Below are 21052 nucleotides of genomic sequence, written 5' to 3'. Positions count from 1 at the left end.
TGTGTTTGTGTAGTTTAATTTTATGGGATGAGTGGGCAGTATTGGCATTGAATGTAGAGACTCAAGCAACAAGCACTCTACTGTGGAACTACAGCTACAACTCTGTTAGGGGTTTTTTGATATGAAATTTTTCTGATCTATGTGGAAGCTTAGGAAAGTTTAAGATACTAACTAACACTCAAGAAGCTAATCCAAATAATATTATCTGGAAGCATTGATAAAGAGGAGTTTACATACATGGGCACCATTAAAAAGAAGTTGTTTACCTGATAGTTTTTTTGTCCCCCACTCCCTGATTTTTTTTTTTTTTTAAAGCAAAGTTTCATTATGTAGACCTCATTGGCTGAGAGCTTGATACGTAGACCTGGCTGGCTTTGAACTTAAAGGAGATGGTGTCAGATTTACAGAATGGAAATTATGGGTGATTTTGAGTTACCATATAAGTGTTGGAAGTCAAACTTGGGTCCTCTGCTGAGGACGACCCTGTAGATAGTCACAACAGGCAGGGAAGTAAACAGCAAAGGGGTGAGAATGAAAACTGTTGAGATTGGCTTCATCAACCTGGATCAAGACTTGGAGTCTGATCCCAGGTGAGTTGTTCCCAACAAATTTAAACTCAGCATAATTTGGAAAAAAAGTTTCCTGCTGTAAAGTTTCCAGTGGGAAATGGAAGCGTAATTACATCAAAACTCAACTCAGAGTACATGTAATTTCTTCAGTGAAGATGGGGTCTAGAGATAGGCAGCCTAGACTGGCCGAAGGGCCTAAGGAAGGGTCTGACCTGGTCTTGGTCAAGCAGATAGTGTAGAGATCGTTTGGGCTGTTAACTACCTCAGGTCCTGGTTGTGGGAGCCTCTGGCTATACAGATAATGTTAGGGCCATTTAGACTATTAGGTATTAGGTCCTGACTGTGGGAGCTTGATACTGCCTAGGTCAACAGATAATGTAGATCACCAAGTTATTAATCACTTCCAGTTCCTGTCTTTCTCATTGGAAGAACATGTGTCTTACGTCTTTCCCACTGGAGAGACATCCGGTGTTGCTTCATGTTCTTGGTTTCTCTGGAGATTTGTGGGCACAAGGACCTTCATGCTCTGCTTCCAACACTCTGCAAAAGCAACAGGTGCTCTTAATTTCTGAGTCATATTTTTTTGATATTATTTGAGCCTTACATGAGAGGTTGATATGCATGTCCCATTTAGGACTGAGCATTCTCAGCACATTAACCAGTTATGAGTGTATGCATAACTGCTAAATACTGCAAAAAAAAAAAAAGCTTTTTTTTTACAAGGTTGAGAGCAACAGTAAACTATGGGTATAAATATAAATATTTAGAAGCTAGTTTGACAATGTGTCTATTTTGCAAATCGACAAATTATAGGTTTCTGTTGACCATACTTTCTGTCCTACCCAGTCCCACAATCGTAAGAAATACACAGAGGTCTACATTAATTATAAACTGATTGGCCTATTAGCTCAGGCTTTTTATTAACTCTTATAACTTATATTAGCCCATAATACTTGTCTGTGTTAGCCACGTGGCTTGGTGCCTTTTTCGGTGAGGCAGTCACATCTTGCTTGCTCTGTGTCTGGCTTCCTCTCCTCTGGGTAACAACGTCAGACTGAAACTTTCCTCTTCCCAGAATTCTTGTTGCCCTGCCTCTACTTCCTGCCTGGTCACCCCCGCGTCTATTTTCTGCCGCACTACTGGCCAATCAGCATTTTATTAAAAATAATACAAGTGATAGGATAAAAGATCATTGTCCTGCAGCAGATTTCCTACCTAGGGATTGTGTTCTCCCTTGCCATGTGCTTTTGACCAGGGTTAAAATACAAGGTATGAATTCCCACATGTAGGAGCAGATCTGAAAATCAATCAGAAGATAGTTGGTCACCCATCACAATGGTCATACCATCATTTCATTGGTAGGCATGTCTCGTTGGTATTCAAGCATGCAGGGTTCACTGCTAGCTAAATGTGTTAAAGAATTTTACGTCCCATCCCCCTGTGCTCTACATAGTGGTACTGTGAAAACTAGGGGTAGTTTTGTAAATTTTAATTTCTTTATAGCTGAATAAAATTCCGTTGTGTGAACCACATTTTCATTATCCATTCATCCGTTGGTGGACATCTATGGTGACTCCACTCCTCGTCATTATCAGCAGTGCGACCCTGAACATGGATGGAAAAGCATCTTTGTAGTAGGCGATGGACCACTTTAGGGATATGCCCAGGAGTAGTTTAGCTGGGTCATGTGATGCTCTAAACTTCCTCACTGACTTCTCTAATAGCTATCCCAGTTTGCAGGAGATAAGGGTTTTTCTTTTCTTCAGATCCTCCACAACGTTTGTTGCCTCTTGACTTTTTTGTTTGTTGTTTTCAAGATAATGTCTCACTGTGTTCTTTGACTGTCCTGGAACTTACTGTTGTAGACCAGGCTGTCATCTAGCTCACAGAGATATACTTGCCTCTGCCTCCCTAATTGCTGGGATTAAAAGTGTGTGCCACTACACCAGTCCTAGCTCTTTTGTTTTCTTTTGGTAGGGGTGGGGAATGGGGTGGGTGACCAGTGGGATTTCTGACAAAAGTCAGAAAATCTGCTGGACAAATTCTAAAAGAGCTTTTAAGAAAACTACGTTTTGTTTTCTTGATGATGGCCATTCTAATTGGGATGAGATGGACTCTCAAAGCAGATTTAATTTGTATTTTCCTGATAGCTAATGATTTTGAACACTTTTTAAAGTTTTTAAAATATTAACTTTTCATTTGTAGATATCATATGCAGCCAGAACTGGTGACACATGTCTTTAATCCCAGCACTTGGGATGCATGAGGCTGATGGTTCTCTCTAGGTTCAAGGCCAGCCTATCTACATAGAAAGTTTCAGGACAGCTAGGAATACATAGAGCACTACCTTGCTCCCTACCTCTCAAAAGGCACTGTGGTGCCCACAGAAGCCAGAAAAGAGCATTAGATCCTCTGGAGTTAGAGTTATAGTAAGTAAAGAGAAGCCTAGTGTGGGTGCTGGGAACTGAACCTGGGTCCTCTGCAAGAGCAGTAACTGTTCTAATTCTGTGTATGTGTGTGCATGCGTGAGTATAGGGGTTGGTGGAAGCCAGAGCCTTAGGTATCCCTGAAACTAGAGTTACAGGCAGTTTGAGTCACATGATGTGGGTGCTGGGAAGTACCTGACCCTCTGAAGTAGTGTGTGCTCTTTACTGCTCAGCCATCACTACTAGCCTATTTTTTGATTGGTTTATTTCCTTTATGTTTAGCTTTTTAGTTCTTTGTATACTGTAGATACTGATGTTTTGTTGGATTAATTGCTGGCAAAAATTTCCCATCTGTAGGCACATTCTTCATTTAATTGGCAGTTTCCTTTGCTGCACAGAAGCTTTTTAATTTCAAGAGATCCCATTTGTTAATTATTCCCGAGTGAGTGAAGTCCTGCTCAGAAAGTCCTTCTCTGTGTTTATATCGTGAAGTGTGCTCTTCTTTTTCCTCAAGCAGTGTCCTGTCTCTTTCATTGACACCTGTGGATCTATTTGAAGTTGATTTTTGTTCCAATGTCATTCGCTAAATGCTGTCTTTAGTGTGTGTTTTAAGTACCTTTGTCAAAAGGGAAAAAGGGAAGTGGCTGTAGTTGCCTGGCCTTGTATCTTGATCCTCTTTTCCAGTCATTGATGTGTGAGTCTGGTTTTGGGCTAGTACCTGTTTTTGTCATTACTGTGAGTGTGATGTAACTTGAAGTCAGCATGAGAATACCTGTAGGTAGGGTACGTTTGTCTAGGGCTGCGTTGCCTATCTGGGGTCCTTTTTGCTTCCTATGAATTTTAACTTTTTTGTTGTTTCTGTGAAGTGTGTTACAGGAATGTTTGCTGGAATTACTTGACTATATATATTGCTTTTGGTAGGATGGCCTAAAGTTTTCATTGTTTCTGTGCTTTCCTTCCTTTCTTTCTTTCTTTCTTTCTTTCTTTCTTTCTTTCTTTCTTTCTTTCTTTCTTTCTTTCTTCTTTTTTTTGTACGTCATTATTTTATAGGAAGGCTACTGAATTTTTTATTATAATTTTTGAGATTATAATTCCTTTTCTACCCCACCCATGTGTCTTCCCTTTGTTCTTTCTTAAATTCATGGTCTTTTTAGCTTTTAAACTTGCATGATGTTTCTGAATATATAAACGCAACATGTTCAGTGTGTATAATGTCACATATGTGTGTATTTTTAGGGCTATTTGGTATTAGGTAATCAATTGGGGTGCTCTGCTCTGGGAAGACTATTTCTCTTTCTCAGCATTCCTTAGTTGAATGTAGGTTTGTCAGCCTTTATTATGTTGAGGTACAGTTCTTCTCTTCTGTTCCTAGATTCCTCAAACTTATTAAATATTTGCTTATTTTATCTGTGTTTTTCCTGCATGTATATATGTGTACTACATGTATGCAGTGCCCACTGAGGAACCCAGAGAACCTAGACAACAATGAGGACCCTAAGAAAGACATACCTGGATCTAATCTACATGGGAAGTAGAAAAAGACAAGATCTCCTGAGTAAATTGGGAGTGTAGGGATCATGGGAGAGGGCAGAAGGGGAGGTTGGAAAGGGAGGGGAGTGGAGGTAAATACATAGCTCAATAAAAATAATTATAAAGAGAGAGAGAGAGAGAGAGAGAGAGAGAGAGAGAGAGAGAGAGAGAGAGAGAGAGAGAGAAAATATGTCGGATCCCAGAACTGGGAGTTCCAGACTGTTGTGAACCAAGACCCTCTGCAAGAGTCACGGTTGCTCTTCAGCGACTGAGCCATCTTTAGACAAATTTTGCAGATGTTAAACATGAAGGGATATTGGATTTTGTCAAGAGTCTTTCCATGTCTGTCAAGAAGACCATAGGATTTCTATCCTTGAGTCTGTTTTTTTGGGGGATGGGGTGGGTCTTATTTACTGGTCTGGAGCTTGTTATGTAGTTCAAGACTGCCCTTGAACTCACACAGATCCTCCAGCTTCTGCCTCAAGTGCTGGGATTAAAGGCCTGGGTCACCATGCCTAGCCCATTTATGTAAGATAAAACATTTACTGATTTAAGTATATTGAACCACCTCTGAATCTCTGAAATAAAGGCAACTTGATCATAGTCAATAATCTTTCCATTAGTTTTAAAATTCTGTTTATAAGTCTCTTGATGAGAATGTTCATTAGGAAAAGGAATTTGGTAATGTACTTTTTCTGTTTTACGGAGTAGTTTGAGAAGCATTGGTGGTGTTCTTTTTGAGAGAGAGAGAGAGACAGACAGACCTTCTCTAGAGGGAGATGAAACTTATAAGCTCTAGGTCAGTCAGGACTACAGTGAGACCCTGTCTCAAAAAAAAAAAAAAACCCAGACAAACAAGTTGATGAGTGGAAGATGAAAATGTCTCTGAGCAGTGTCATATTGAGACTCTGGCCATTAGAGTTATATAGTCTGAGGTGTTCCTGTCAAAATTAGAACATGCTAATTTCCTTCCTCACCTCCATATTCTGTGACTTTTTTTTTTAATGATCCTGCATTTTTTTTAAATATTTATTTATTATGTATACAATAGTCTGTCTGTGTGTTATGTCTGCAGGCCAGAAGAGGGCACCAGACCTCACTACAGATGGTTGTGAGCCACCATGTGGGTTGCTGGGAATTGAACTCAGGACCTTTGGAAGAGCAGGCAATGCTCTTAACCACTGAGCCATCTCTCCAGCCCATTCTGTGACTTTTTTGTTGTGTGTGTNTGGAGCCTGTCCTGGAACCAGCCCTTGTAGACCAGGCTGGTCTCTAACTCAAAGAGATCGATCACCGCCCGGCTGTGTTGTGTTTTTTGAAGCAAGATTTCTTATAGCTCAGGCTGTCTTTGAACTTGCCATTACTTGAGGTCAACCTCCAGCTAATCTGCTGTTTCTGCCTGCTGCCCCATCCAGATGCTAGTTTTCCCGGGTTTTTTGTGTGGTGTTTTATTTTGTTCATTTCTAATTGGTATTTTATTCAGGTCTTAACCTTTCCAGAGCAGATTCTTAGGACAGAAATAGAAATATCTTTGCAGTGTTCAGCGTTTGGGGTTTATAAAATCTTGAATTTTCAAATCCCTAGCAGTGGAGATGTATCTTTTATTTATACCTATTTATTTTTAGTTTCTTATATTTATTTCACAGAAACATATTGAAATTGTTTGAAATGCTTAGTGTGGACTTTAGAGACTATTTTGGTCCAGAATTAGCTAGGATATAACAAAAGGAGTTATAGAATTCTCACTGTCGTGCCATTGTGTAGAAGAGCAGTTGAAAATAAATAGTGTTTTGAGAGGCCTAAGAGGATTGGCCTCGTTAGTGTTCTAGAATAGTATGTGTCTTCAGAGAAATCCATTTCTCCTACTTTATTGACACTCCGTTTCTCTGTTAGTTTAAAAGGACCTTTTCATGGTTGAATCTAATTATCCTACTCTTGGCCCTGCACAAGTGTGTCCTGATCTTGTTGCCTTTTAAAAAATAATTCATTGATTAATTTTTAGAGCTATAGTTTGCTATTTTGCTCAGGATGCTCTGATTCCATATTCAAGCCTTTGATATGTTTTTGTTTGTTGAGTTGTTGAGTTATGCTTGTGAAAGATTCCCACTGCTTCTCTGTTTGAATTCTAGGAATGTAATAGGTATCTATGATTCTTTCCTAGATTTTCTTTTTTAAAAATTTGTTGTTGTATGTGTATGGGTATTTTGCCTGCATGTATGTCTTTGTGTGTCTCTAGTGCTCTTGCAGACCAAAGAGGGTATTAGATTCCCTAGAACTGGAGTTAGAAATGGTTGTATCATGCGATGCTGGCAGTTGAACCTGGGTCATCTGGAGGAGCATCCAGTGCTGTTAACCACTGAGTCATCTCTCTAGCCTCTCAGCTCTTTCTCTTGACTTTTACAAAACTCTCTGAAGCTGAGATCTTTATTTGTAGTATTTGTGGGGAAAATAGAGTCAAGTGACAGCCTTATTTGGATTTGAAGAGATGTTTTTGAAATTTTATCAGTACTTTGTTAGATATAATTGAAGTTATTTCTAAGTATGGCTGTGCCTAAGTAAACACCAGGATCTTTTTAAGAAACAATTCCTGACAAGACATGGTAGTTCATGCTTTTCAACCCAGGGAGAAGCTAGTGAATAGCCATGAGTGTAAGGCCAGCCTACTCTACAAAGCAAGTTCCGGAGAGCCAGGTTTACACAGTAAGTCCCTGTCTCAAGAAACAAAGGTGAATATAGCTCCTAGTTCAGCAAGATGGCTCAGTAGATGAGAGTGCCGGCTGTGCAAGCGTGGCAGCCTGAATTCAGTCCCAAGTCTGTAGTTGAAAGAGAAAACTGATTCTCAAAAATTGTTCTCTGACCTTTAAGTGCATGCCATGAAGTGTTCTAGGCACATCACACACAAAAGTATGTATGTGCGTATATATAGTATTAGTAAATAATAACAACGTAGGCACTACACACGTGTGTGTATACATACACTATTAGTACATAATAGCAATACAGGTACCTCACACATGCGTGTGTACATATATACAATAGTAGTAAATAATATCAAAGAATACCTCTTACATGCACATCACACACATGTGTGCATATATACAATGTTAGAAATAATAACAATGTAGGCACCTCACATTCACAAGTGTGCATACATACAGTATTAATAAATAACAATATAAGCACATCACACACGTATGTGTGCATATATACAACATTAGTAAATAATAACAATACAGCTCTTTAAACCTGTTCTTTTTAGATTATGTTGATATGACAGCAAGAATATGTGTTTTGTTTTTTTTTTTAAGTAGTCCAAGTAAAAAGACCTTCTTTCAACACTTCTGAGTGCTTGGGTATATCCATTTTTGCAGTTATTCTCTGAATAATTTGGCTATGAAAACATTCACTCTCTCTTAAAAGTTTCCCTTTCCTTTATTGACTTCTTGACATTTTGACCAAGCTCTGCATCGCTTATCCTTAAAAGCAATCGCTTCCTGGCTTCTAAGGAAAGGAGGTGGGAACTTTTAATAGAAATTGGTTTCCTGGGGTCTCAAGTGTGAAGCCTTCATTTCCTCCACCTGCTTCTCTTTGTCCTATAATCAGCTAGAGCAAGGCTGAGACGACCTCCTCCAGAGAGTGTGTTTATGGTAGGGGGTGGGGATTCCAGAAAAAGTGATAGGGCTGTGTGAAGAGTATTTGGTGATGAGCTATGATGACTTTTGCTTAAAAATGCTAGAGATAGAAAACATGGGTCCTTGGTGCTCTCTGATTCTATTTGGCTTCACAGTTCTCACATTCTGTTGGCCCTAGAAAAGATTCTGATGTTGCAGAGACTGCAGAGTGCAGGAAAGGTAACTTTATTGTGTATTGTTTAAGGAATGTTACTAGACCTCTTTACCATGGGTGTGCTAAGGTGGCATGCTTTCTGCTAGTGCAGTGTGTTTCACCATTAATTTGCCTAGGTGTGCACATTAGTTTTGGGAACCCCTTTTTGTTCTCTGCCCTGACTGGTGTAAAGGCTCAGAAAAAAAAAAAAAAACCAAGGTCAGATGGGTTTTAGGAACTGAAGCAGGGGGGTGACAGCTGTGTATTCAAGCATTGAAGTGTTTCTGAGAGAAACCATCAGTGTTGTATTCAACCTGCAAGTATGAAATTGGAAGCCCACTTACCATGGGATGTTTCATAAGGTTTACTTACCTCTGGGAATTCAAGGCCACGTCGACATTAATTTCCCATCGTTCCCTAGACTCTTCTCTTCATCTTCTTGTCAGTCATAATGTGGTAGATTCAGGAAAGTGATCCAAAGGCCCTTTTGCTTTACAACCTTAAATTCACTTAGAAAATCATATTAGCCTGAGAACTGCTGACATCTTAATGCATATTATAATTCATTTACAGAAATCACCAGCTACTTGTTATTTTTGCAATCTATAACTAGTTTGGGCCTGGGGTTAGAGCGCAGTAGTAGCTCATTAACATATTCAACTTATACTGTATGTGTAGAGGACCAAGAAGACAACTGTCTTGGCTCATGTCAAACTTCTTTAATCACTCCAGAGGAAAGATTTTCTGAGGGAAAATTAGTTGTAGTGCCTTGGGCTTCTCCTTGTAAAAGTGTTGTGACTAGGTCTCCAGATTGGCCTAGGAGGACTGATGGATGAATAATTTTGTTGCACTCACCAGTGAAAGGGTACCCAGCTTTGGTCTCTTAAAATAAAAATGAGGATTTTTCTTATTTGAGTTCAGTGACTACTTCTGTCTTCTTGGGAATTTCTGAGTTCAAAACTTTTAAATGTGCCTGACTACACTTCAGGTCCTCTTTCTTGTGGTCTCTTTGTAGGAGCAAGAGTGGTGCTGCTCAGATTGAAGGTGGTGACTGTTTTGAGTGCTTGAAGTTACTGCTCACAGGACACTCACTGTGTTTTTGGCAAAGTCTGTGAGCAGTACTTGTGTGTTCAAGATAAAATTAGTAAGTTTTGTAAAATGTTCTTTTCAGTTTGAATCTTGAAGATAAAAGTTGAGTTTGGAAACCAACAAAAGTTTGAACTCATTTTTGGAGATATTAATGTTGGCATTCTGCTGGGGAAAAAAAAGAAAATCACTTTTTTAAAACTCTGTTTTTAGTTGCCAATTGCTGTAGGTAATTTTCAACTGTGTTCTTAATTTCTGGCTGCAGTGAAAATGGTTGCCACACAAGCTCTTGAGACAAAATATGTAGTTATAACCTAGGACCTCCTTTTTGCTCCCTTAGAATAGTTGCGATATTTTAAACATTAATATTACATAGGGTGGAGTAAATTCTTTTTGTTGTTGTTGTTGTTGTTGAGGCAGAGTCTCACTGGGTAGCCCTGGCTGTCCTGGAACTCACTCTGTAGACCAGGCTGGTCTTGAACACACAGATCTTGCCTACCTCTGCCTCTTAACTGCTGGGCTATCCCAGACTTGGGTGAAGTCAATTCTTTTCTTAAGAGCTAGCAGCAGCGCTATAACTGTATCATTTTACTTTCTAAGCATTTGCCTCTGATACTGATTTGGATCACTCTGGACTTTCTATTTCTCTCTTCCATTTCAGTACTTCTGGCTCCTTTTTTTTCTTTCTTCCTTCCTCTCCTTTCTTCAGTACCATGGATTAATAACATTAATAAGCCCAAGGCCCTGAAGAGGCTAGGCAAGTGTTCTTATCACTGAACAGCATTCCCAGCTCTTTCCAGAACCTGAAGGTGCTTGTACTTCAGAAAACCTCAAAGTCCCATCTGGGCAGAATGCAGAGACACAAGACAGACAAGTGAACAAATTACAAATGAACTTCCTTGCACTTGCTTCTTGCCAAGAGAAAGACCCATTGGAGGAGAAAAAAATGATAATTTAATTGGAAGTAGAAATTGCATTTACTTTTTGTGTTTCCTTAATCATACCCAAGATTATGTTAAAGCAAAATCTTTCTCTCCATTTTACCTCTGCTGTAAAACTGTCCAGTCTAAAGGGTATTTTCTTATATATTAAGTTATATGAAGGCATCCAGCTGGTATATTCTAGTGCATTTCTATTTTGGAGAACTGAATAGTATGGATTAATTTAGATTGTGTAAAGCCACAAATATGTATTTTCCACATTATACCTGTATTGAAATGGTTTGGTTTTTTTAGTATTATAAAATTTAGACTGATGTAAACTAACAAAAGATAAAGTGACATCAAATTTATATAATAAAGCTTATACTGTATGAAAAAAATAAATAAAAATTTTGTTTTGAGACTGGATTTTATAACAGATTGGCTTTAAAAATCATAATTCTCTTAACTGCTCAGTAACTGGGATTACAAGCTGTTGAACACTGGACTTGATCTGGGCCCCTCTTTTCTAGTAATATTTTCAAAATCACTTCTCAAAGATAAAGGACACTCTTGGCTCTAGATTTTGTAGCAGTAGAGAGAAGTATAGTTGCATTGCTGTTCACATTGTATAAAGTTTACTGACAGGTTGCTTATGAAAAGCACATTTTAAACTGGGATTAGAAAGAAAAATTGATGTCCCCCTCCCAGCAGCCTGATATGATAGATAATTTAGTAATGTAGAAGAATAACACACATCTTTACAGTAACTCTGAGGTAAACTTATCAGCATCATGAGGTTAATTTTATAAGATCTTTATTTTATTTGTATTTGGATTCCCAGGGCCTCAAGTGATGTTTGACCTAAAGGGGTTCTTATTGATAATTTGAATGACAAGTGAATGAACTAATTTTATGATTGTGGTGCCATTGAAATTGTTGATTTGTGCCTAATATGGAATATATAATCCCAGCACTGAATATTGAAACAAGAGGCTATTGAGTTCATGGTTGTCCTGTGCTACATAGAAAAATCCTGTCAATAGCAAAGTAATTTCACAGAAGTCCATGAAAGCATTTCTTCAGGGTCTAGAATTAGAATCTCTGCTCAGTACGAATCTTCACTTTTGTATGTATTTGTTATTCCAGTTGTTAGTCATTATAGTTGATTAAAGACAGTCCAGAATATGGTAGCCAGATTTTCAGAGACCTAGTAAGAATGGTAAGTTAATGGTGCTCAGTGGACAAGACTATACGCTGTCCTAAGTATTCTGCCACACCTCATTTGTGTGTGTGGTTTTTCCAGACAGGATTTCTCCATGTAGCAGCCTTGGCTATCCTGGAACTCACTCTGTAGACCAGGCTGGCCTTGAACTCACAGATCCGCCTGCCTCTGCCTCCTGAGTGCTGGGATTAAAGGCGTGCGCCACCATGCTTGGCTCACCCATAAAATTTTAACTCTACATCTGATCACCTGTTCAACTGTCTGGAGTTTCCTTGGTAACTGATTCGTGCCCCCCTGTTGTGATCCTGACTTGTGTGAAGAATGACTAGCATAGTGAGCTTCAAAAATTGTTGGTAGTCTCAGACTTCAAGGTACCAGAAGGAATGTGCTAATAAAAATACCTGAGGGTAGGGAGATGACTCACTGGATAAAGAAAGCACTAGCTGTTCAGGTTTGAGGTCCCGAATTCAGATGCCTAGAACCCATTTAAAAACAGTGGTAGCCATCCTGTAATATCAGCATATGGGAGGCAGAGGCAGCAAATTCCCCAAGCAAGCCAGTTATCCCAAACATGATCTGAGTTTGACAATTATCAGAGACCCTGCTTAAATATATTAGGTGAAGAATGATTAATGACACCCACATTAACCTTAGGTCTACACACACACATGTACCTGCACACATACAAGCTCGCATACCCCCCCCCACTCACACCTGAATTCTGTATGGTATATGTCTGTAATCCCAGAACATGGGAAGCTGAGGTGAGACAATTCAAGGGTTCAAGGGTAGCCTGGATTACCCGATTAAAACAAAACAGCAATAACAATAATCATTATAATACCACCTTTATTTACCTTATATGATAGTTCCTATATGGTAAACACTTTTTTGTTTGTGTGACTTTTATCTTAGAGCATTCTATTTTTTAAATATTTATTTATTATGTATACAATATTTTGTCTGTGTGTATGCCTGCAGGCCAGAAGAGGGCACCAGACCCCATTACAGATGGTTGTGAGCCACCATGTGGTTGCTGGGAATTGAACTCAGGACCTTTGGAAGAGCAGGCAAAGCTCTTAACCACTGAGCCATCTCTCCAGCCCCCAATGTTTATTTCTCTTGTGTGTGTTATTCTTCTCCCTCTACTAAGTGGGCACCAGAGATAAACTTGCGGCATCAGGCTTGACAAGTAAGGGTCTTTACCTGCTGAGTTATCTTGCCACTCCCTGTTCTTTTTTGTTCTTATATGGGTGTCAATTCTTACTTTATAAATGAGATTTTTGTTTGTTTTGCTTGTATTTGGGACAAAGTCTCTAATATTTAGTCCTAGATATAAGTTACATGTTTTGAATTTACATTTGCTGGAGGGAAATAAAGCATTTTAGTTAGAAATATTTCTTTTCTTGAACAGGAGTATTCATGAGGAGAAAAAGTGTGTTTGGTGTTGAAAGGTTGAGGGAATCATGGTGAAGGCAAAGGTTGACAAGGACAAACTACACTAGATCTCTGCTCCTTGGGTGCATGAGCCCATTTCTGTACTTGAGCATGGCCTTGGGGAATATTGGGCTGGTAAATGGGGGGGGGGGAGAGAGATGATTTTTGATTGTGGTAATTTCCCTCCAATGGGTCTTCCTAACCAACGAATCAAAATCTGTCAGTCAGGATGGTGTGACATTGTATGTTTGTTTCTATGAGACAGTGTCAGTGCTGGAGGGTCGCGTTGGGAGAGCATAAGAACTGTGTTGATTAGCTGGCACTGTTCATTCTTTTCCCTGAAGGGCAAGAAGGAAGTGTGTGATGTTTTGCTTGGTTGTCTTTTGAGGTGCTCACCATGCCGCTCCCAAATAAATCACGCATGGTGGCTTAGTTTTATGAGTGTCCAGCCTTAGCTTGGCTTGTTTCTTGCCAGCTTTTCTTAAATTATCCAGTCTATCTTTTGTCTCTGGATTTTTACCTTTATTTCTGTATATCTTGCTTTCAGTCTTACTCCATGACTAGTTGAACCCTAAGGTCCTCCTCTCCTCTTCTCTCTTTTCTTCTGTTTATACTCTCTGCCTGCCAGCTCCGCCTGTCCTTGCTCCTGGCTTGCTGTTGGCTGTTCAGTGCTTTATTAGACCACCAGGTGTTTTAGACAGCCAAAAAAATCACAGCTTCACAGAGTTAAACAAATATAGCATAAACAAAAACAACACACCTTAAAAATATATTTCCAAACAGGAAGAGTTTCTAGAAAGGAGCTGAGGGTACTGGGTTGAGGAGGGAAAGGCTGGCAAGGTGTTTGTTGGACTGAGGAATATATATTTGGAACAGAGGCTTTACCTAAACCTCTAAGTCCCCTGGTCTGAATAAAAGAGAAGCTCGTCTGGAGTCAGTGGTAATTAATCAGGACCTTTTCTTGGCTCATTCTTCCCTCACCTTTCAGCTCAAAAGGTGAATTCAGACTCTCCATTGGAATTGAAACAAGGAACTAGACTGCCCCCTGACCCCTCTTAAGGCATGGTGGCACATATCTGTAATAGAAGCACATGGGAGAAGGTCATCCTAAGGAATTTAGGGAGTTTAAGGCCAGCTTAGGCTACATAAGACCTTCTCAAAAATCCCATGAAACTGGAGAGAGGGTTCAGTGGGTAAATTCACTTGGTGTACAAACCTCATGATCTGAGTTCCACTCCCAGAACCCATGAAAAAAATGGAAGAGAAAGGTTGTGGAGAAAAGGGAACACTTCTGCATTGCTGGTGGGAATGCAAGCACTTAGAACCCCTTTGGATGTCAGTGTGATGGTTTCTCAGAAAATTAGGAAACAACCTTCCTCAAGACCCAGTAATACCATTTTGGGGTATATATAAAGGATGCTCAATCGTGCCACAAGGACATGTGCTCAACTATGTTCATTGCAGCTTTGTTTGTCATAGCCAGAACCTGGAAACAACCTAAATGTCCCTTTACCAAAGAATGGATAAGAAAAATGTGGCACATTCACACAATGGAGTACTACACAGCAGAAAAAAATGACAGCTTGAATTTTGCAGGAAAATGGATGGAGCTAGAAAACATTATTTTGAGTGACGTAACCCAGACACAGAAAAACAGTTATCACATGTACTCACTCATAGGTGGTTTTTAAACATAAAGCAAAGAAAGCCATTCTACAAACCACAGTCCCAGAGAACTTAGACAACAGTGAAGATACTAAGAGAGACTTACATAGATCTAATCTACATGAGAAGTAGAAAGTAGAAAAATACAAGATCGCTGGGCGATGGTGGCACACTCCTTTAATCCCAGCACTAGGGAGGCAGAGGCAGGGGGATCTCTGTGAGTTCAAGGCCAGCCTGGTCTACAGAGCTAGTTCCAGGACAGGCTCCAAAGCCACAGAGAATCCCTGTCTCGAAAAAATAAAAAAAAAAAAAAAAAAGAAAGAAAAAAGAAAAAGACAAGATCTCCTGAGTATATTGGGAGCATGGAGACCTTGGGGGAGGGCTGCAGGGGGAAGGGGAGCGGAGAAAAATGTAGAGCTCAATAAATATTAATTAAAAAATGGAAGAGAAATGACTTTACAGGGGTAACCTCTAACCTCAGGTGCCCTCCATCATATACACATAATAATAATATAATAATAATTAAAATACACAAAAAATGCTGGCTCACCATATCCCAGATAAGCATGCATTTTGTAGTAGGATTTGTAAGGTAAATGGCCTTCAGGTTTGTTTGTGCTTCCAGTGGTGGCTGTGTCAGCTGTAGTGTATTGTGTGTGTTGCGCTTGCTTGGGTGCTCTCTTAGTGTAGAACTGAAATTTTTTTATTCATTTATTTTATTTATTTTCATTCGGGACATGGTTTCTCTGTGTAGCCCTGGCTGTCCTGAAGCTCACTCTGTAGACCTGATTTGTTAGAGTGATTTGTTTTCGCAAGAATCCACTCAGGCTTCCGCAAGACCTGTCTTAATCCTTTCTGAACAAATACTGCTCACAGCCTAGAAGAGGTCTCCTCACTTCCCACTGTTGTCACACTAGGTATTCCCCAAACGTACATGAATCCTTGGGGCCAACGTGCAGCTAAATCACAGTAGGAGGGTGTTTATTTTATTTGTGTGATCCTTGGTTCTTGATATAGAAGGTTGGCTTGCATGTTGTAACTAATAAATTAGTTTTATTCCTATAAACTTTGTAAATAGAGAATAACTTGTTTCAACTGTTGCCTTTATCCTTTGACAGTCTGAGGATGATGAGAAGCTGAAAAAAAGGAAGGAGAGATTTGGGATTGTGACAAGTTCAGCTGGAACTGGAACCACAGAGGATACAGAGGTGAACTAAATTTAGAATGCTTCATATAGCTAGTAATACAATTAGACAAATCCCCACCAAAATTGTGTGTGCACGTGCACACACATTCCCTCCCGTGTCAAGGCTTTCTGTGTGGGGGTCAGAGGACAACTCTGGGAGTTTCGTTTCTGTGATTGTGAGCTTATTCAGGTGGGCTGGCTTGTGGGCATTCTGGAGACTTGTCAGTTGTCAGGCTTGCTTGACTGACACTTCCACTTGTTTCTTCGTCCTTCTAGGACTCGTGTGTGTGTGTGTGGGGGGGGAATTTCTCTGTGTCATCCTGGCTGTCCTGGAACTTTCTCTCTAGACCAGGCAGGTCTCAAAATCACAGAGATCTGCCTGTCTCTGCCTCCTTGGGATTAAAGGTGTGCACCACTAACACCCACCTTTCCTTTATGTTTTTGTTTGTGTGTTTGTTTTCATTTTTGGAGACAGGGTTTCTCTGTAGCTTTGGCGCCTGTCTTGGGACTATTTGTAGACCAGGCTGACCTCAAACTCACAGAGATCCATCTGTCTCTGCCTCCAGAGTACTAGGATTAAAGGCGTGCGCCACCACTGCCTGTCTCCTCTCTGTTTTTTGAGACGGCCTCTCACACTGAACCTGGATGTCACTAATGGGTTAGGCTGCCTGGTCAGTGAGCTCCAGGAATCTACCTATCTTCCCCTATCCAGTGATAGCTTTACAGGCACAGTCCTCATGGTTATTTGTACAATAAGCATTTTACCAACTGGACAATCTTACTATTCCTTAAAGTTTCTTTATAAAGAAGTATATATGTCATGAAAAGTATAAATCAGGAGCTGGAGAGATGGCTTAGCAGTTAAGACCACTTGTTGCTCTTGCAGAGGACCTGATCCCCAGCATGTACTTGGTGCACATAAATGTATGTAGGCAAAACAGTCATGCACGTAAAAGAAATCTAAAAAAAATTATAGTTAAATCAATTTTTGCTCTTTACTAGGGAAAAAGAACTAAAGGAATCTGTAGACTTTGCTCTACTGAAATAAAACTATATTAAGTTTATTGATATAATGAAATGAGCTTGCTTCAGTTCTGCTTACAATTATTTCTTACGTGGAAGCTGTCAATAAGTCAGGTATTTCACTGAGTAGGTACATTGGCTTCTCCAGGTTAAAGAGGGTGGTAGGAACAGTGGCTTAGGTTGGAAGTCATTGTCTGTCTGTAAGGGAGTAGTAGTTCTGAGGCACTTGCAGTTTACATGGGCCAGGGGAGTTTTGTCTCATTTAAAGGAATTATGTCATTAGTTCAAGTGTAATGGGCTTGTAGTGTATTCTGCTTTTAAAAAAGCTGTATCAAACCTGCAGTGTGAGTTAACTACAGAAAACTTCCCTGTGTTCTGGGGCATAGTTGAAATGAACATAAAGAACACAGAACTTTTTCTATGTCACTCACGGCTCATTTTGTGCCCTCTTCCCTGTACTGCCTTCTTTAAGAGTTGCATAATATACATAACTTCTGAGCCCCATTGTAGTCCCCATATGACACTGGTAGTTAAGTAGATACCTGAAAGTAACTAGGCTACCAGTTATGTTATGTTAGGTTATGCTTAGAGGCATCACAGTACCACTTTACAAGATGAAATCTGCTAAAGAATATTCAGACATGAGGGGAAAGACTCCATTAAAAAAAAAAAAAAGCAAACCGGTTGTAGTGGAGCATGCTGGTAGGATTTGGTGGCCGAGGCAAGAGGAACACGTGTTTGAGGCTACTGGTAATGGTTGTGCGCATCTTTAATCCTAGCACTAAGAAGGCAGAGGCAGGAGGATCTCTTGAGTTCAAGACCAGTTCTTGAAAAACCAAATTTGGGGGGAGGGAGATCCATAAGAAGGACTTTCTTGCAAACACCCTTCCTTCTCCAACTTTCTCTTTCTGCATTGAAGAGTCAACTTCTCTGTGAGCTAGAGGCCTAAGACATAGTTACTGCCTCATTGTAGCTGCTCCGTGGATAGTATTGCTCACCGTTGTCCACTGAAATCTTGCATTTTCTGCCACTCTTTCCTTCTCCATTTTCCCTTGGTTGTTTTCCCACCTCACACCCTATTTATTTAACCTTTATTTTTATGTTATATTTTGTTTGTTCAACCTTTGTTTTTATGTTATGTGTATGGGTGTGTTTTGTCTTCATTTCTCACCTTTCTTTTTCACAAAACCTCCCTATTTCTGACTGGATAGCTGGAGGGATTCAGGAATAAAGTCTCTGGCTTGAAGTCAGTGGTTATCTCTTCTTGGGCCTTTTGACAGTTATTGTGGGTTTGGGTTAAAGCTGACAGAAGCTTAATCTTGCTGTTGTCTTGCAATCTAATTTTTTTCTTGCTTTTTCATTTCAGGCCAAGAAAAGGAAAAGAGCAGAGCGTTTTGGGATTGCATAATGAAAAGTCCATGCTTTCTGCCCCATAGTGGTTTCCATGTCTCCAACTCTTGTTGGTTTTTATACACACACCCTACACACAGTCATGTGCCTCACAGTGAGGAAGTGTGTGCCTTAGATAGGTACATCCTTAAATTCCAGCAGCAGTTTGATTTAACTGCTACTCTGCATTAAGGTTGTTATATTTTTGTTTTTAATTATTTTGGTTATTAATAAAAAGAGAAAGAAAAGAACACGTGTTTTATTAGGTGCTCCTTTAAATTCCTAGAGCCAGATTAGACCACACAGGGCATGTCAGTGGCAAATATTAGGGGGAATTAACTGCAATGCCTTTATCCCCTAGGAAAGAAGATAAGAAGATGGAGCCTACCTTTTAAGCTTCTTTCTTTTCTTCATACTCAGAGATATGCTTTTATTTATTTTTCATGATGAGGCCAAGTCCCCCAAAGCTTGAAATAGCCAGGTGTTGGTGGCACCTGTTTCTAATCCCAGCACTCAGGAGGCATAAGCAGGTGGATCTCGGAATTCAAGGCCAGCCTGGTCTACAAAGTGAGCTCCAGAACATAGAGCTACCTAGAGGGCTACATAGAGAAACTCTGTCTTGAAAGAGCAAATAAATAAATAAGTAGAGGTTGACATAACCCCTTGAGATGATATGGAGGAAGTGCGGGAGATTTTAGGGAATGTAAAGAGTGACTGATAGTCTTCTGCTTTAAGTTAAGCTTGGCTGAATAAAGTAGGATCCAAATGGTCTGACATGGTACTCTCTGGTTAGAGCAGAAGTCAGTGTATGGGAGCTCAAGAAGGCAAATGGGCTGGCCAGTCCTTGGGTAGGAGAATAGAAATCCAAAGCATGACTGTGTCAGAGATATTATGTATTGTTACCTAGGTCATTGGGCCATATGCAGAACAAGATGCCTGGTTTTCCTTTGCTCCCCTATCTCAGTACTGGGGATCAAACTTGGCCTTGTATCTGCTGGGTAAGCACTTTACAGTGGTCCCAGCCATGCCTGCACTTTGTAGTGGGGCTTCTGGGTTAGTTTGTCCTCTTCTGTTGCAGAATGCTATTGCAGCCACAGCAGTGATGCCTTAGATATCACTAAAATTTCCTTTCCTTTCTGGAAATCATTTGGTTGTCTAAGCAGACTGCTTGTTTCTCTAAGTTATATGTAGATCTGAAACCTGCTACTTAGCCTTTTTGATAAGTTAATAGAAGTCCCCTCCCTACATCCTTTTTTTTCCTTCCTGGCCTGAGACCCGCTGTGTCGACCAGGAGGCCTTGAGTTAGCCTTAGAACTGTGATTACAATCAGACACCACCACACCTGCATGGGTTTCTCATATCAGTCTCTATATTTCCAGATCAATAAATGCTTGGTTTTGGAGATTTCTTTGGGAAGATCATGAAAGTTACCTTACTTGAAAACTTTGCTGACATAATTAAACCTTATGTTGCTGTGATGTAAATCCTCGTCCTCATTTCCACCAAAACCCGGCTGGTTTTGTGATTAATTGAGAGTTCACCCTGCTAACATTACAGTCTTGTGCCATGGAGCACTGCAGATTGAAGGCCAGCTGGCTCCTGCATCAGTCTGCCTCCTAAGAAAGGTGGGAACCTAAGTTTAGACACTTGAGGAAAACTTCAGTGGCACCATGGTGAACAGAGCCAAGGTTACCCATTTAGTATAATTTGTCACCTCCTCAGCCAAATGATGTAATTGGATGAGGTTCTCTTCCCATCATTCTCTTCTGCCGGCCCCACCCCCTTTTTTACACAAGACTGTAATCTCCAGTTAATTTTTTCCTCTCCACAGTATCTTCATCTGAAAACCAGAAAATTGCTGTTTTGTATTAAGAGTATAGGTTCATTAGGATTTATATCTCAGAATGATTATAAATAAATAAATATTGAAGAAATAAAGTTGATGTAAATAATATAATGTAGCAATATGGGTCTTTTAATTTGGGGGGGGGGTTGGTTATTGTTTTTTTATTTTGAAGACAGGGTTTCTCTGTGTAACAGCCCTAGCTGTTCTGGAACCTGTTCTGTAGACCAAACTCAAGAGACCTGCCTGCCTCTGCCTCCTGAGTGCTGCTATTAAAGGTGTGCACCACCACCGCCCAGCTTTATTTATTTATTTTTGGGATAGATTGTCTCTGTGAGGTAGCTCTGGCTATCCTGTAAGTCCCTACATGGACAAGGCTGGCCTCTAATTCACAGAAATATACCTGCCCCTGTATCCTCAATGTTGCTATTAAAGTCACTCCTGGTATCTGTGTTTTTGCTTTTGTTTTTGTTTGCTTGCTTGTTTTTTGGTGTGTTTGTTTGTTTATTTATTTTCCGATATAGAGTTTCTCTGTGTTGACCTGACTGCCCTGGAACTCGCTCTGTAGACCAGGCCGGCCTTGAACTCAGAGATTTGCTACCCTTTATGCTCTGGGATCAGAGGTGTGCACCACCACAGCCCGGCTCTGATCTTAATCTGTTTATCCTCCATAACCTTGCAGAGACACACTCAATTTAGCCTCAGATTCTCTCTGATCTCTCCTACCCCTCATTTTTGAGGTAGTATCTCACTTTGTAGCCCAGGCTGGTTCTAAATTCACAGCATTCTTCAGCTTCAGCCTCCTGAGTGCTAGGATTATTTGTAGTGGTGGGATTTCTACCATGCCTGGCTAAGATTCTTTTATGGTTGTACTTTTATGTGCATGTGACGTATATATGTGTGCCTGTTGAAGCTAGTAGTCCAATCA

General features: G+C 40.1%; 1 protein-coding gene and 1 non-coding gene across 4 annotated transcripts in view; one reads left to right on the top strand and one right to left on the bottom strand.

The window, feature by feature from the left end:
* Sarnp (SAP domain containing ribonucleoprotein) overlaps nucleotides 1–18532 on the top strand; it is a 55326-nt gene extending 36794 nt beyond the window's left edge. For 2 of the 3 annotated variants that reach the window (XM_050128192.1, XM_050128191.1), the window contains 2 exons: nucleotides 15802–15891; nucleotides 18259–18532. In XM_050128192.1, coding sequence (XP_049984149.1) covers nucleotides 15802–15891; nucleotides 18259–18300 — 132 coding nt within the window. In that variant the 3' untranslated portion in view covers nucleotides 18301–18532. Of the gene's footprint in view, nucleotides 1–15801; nucleotides 15892–18258 lie in introns of those variants that run through there. The other variant, XR_007589506.1, reaches the window with a different exon arrangement.
* LOC126492092 (U7 small nuclear RNA) lies at nucleotides 2572–2628 on the bottom strand. The gene has a single exon (XR_007589514.1). It is a non-coding gene; the product is annotated as a U7 small nuclear RNA (small nuclear RNA).
* Nucleotides 18533–21052: the final 2520 nt, after the last annotated feature.

Source organism: Alexandromys fortis, unplaced genomic scaffold (assembly GCF_014885135.2).
Source record: "Alexandromys fortis isolate MF-2015 unplaced genomic scaffold, M_Fortis_MF-2015_v1.1 scaffold_263, whole genome shotgun sequence".
Taxonomy (NCBI): Eukaryota; Metazoa; Chordata; class Mammalia; order Rodentia; family Cricetidae; genus Alexandromys; species Alexandromys fortis.
This window is presented reverse-complemented; position numbering and strand designations above follow the sequence as displayed.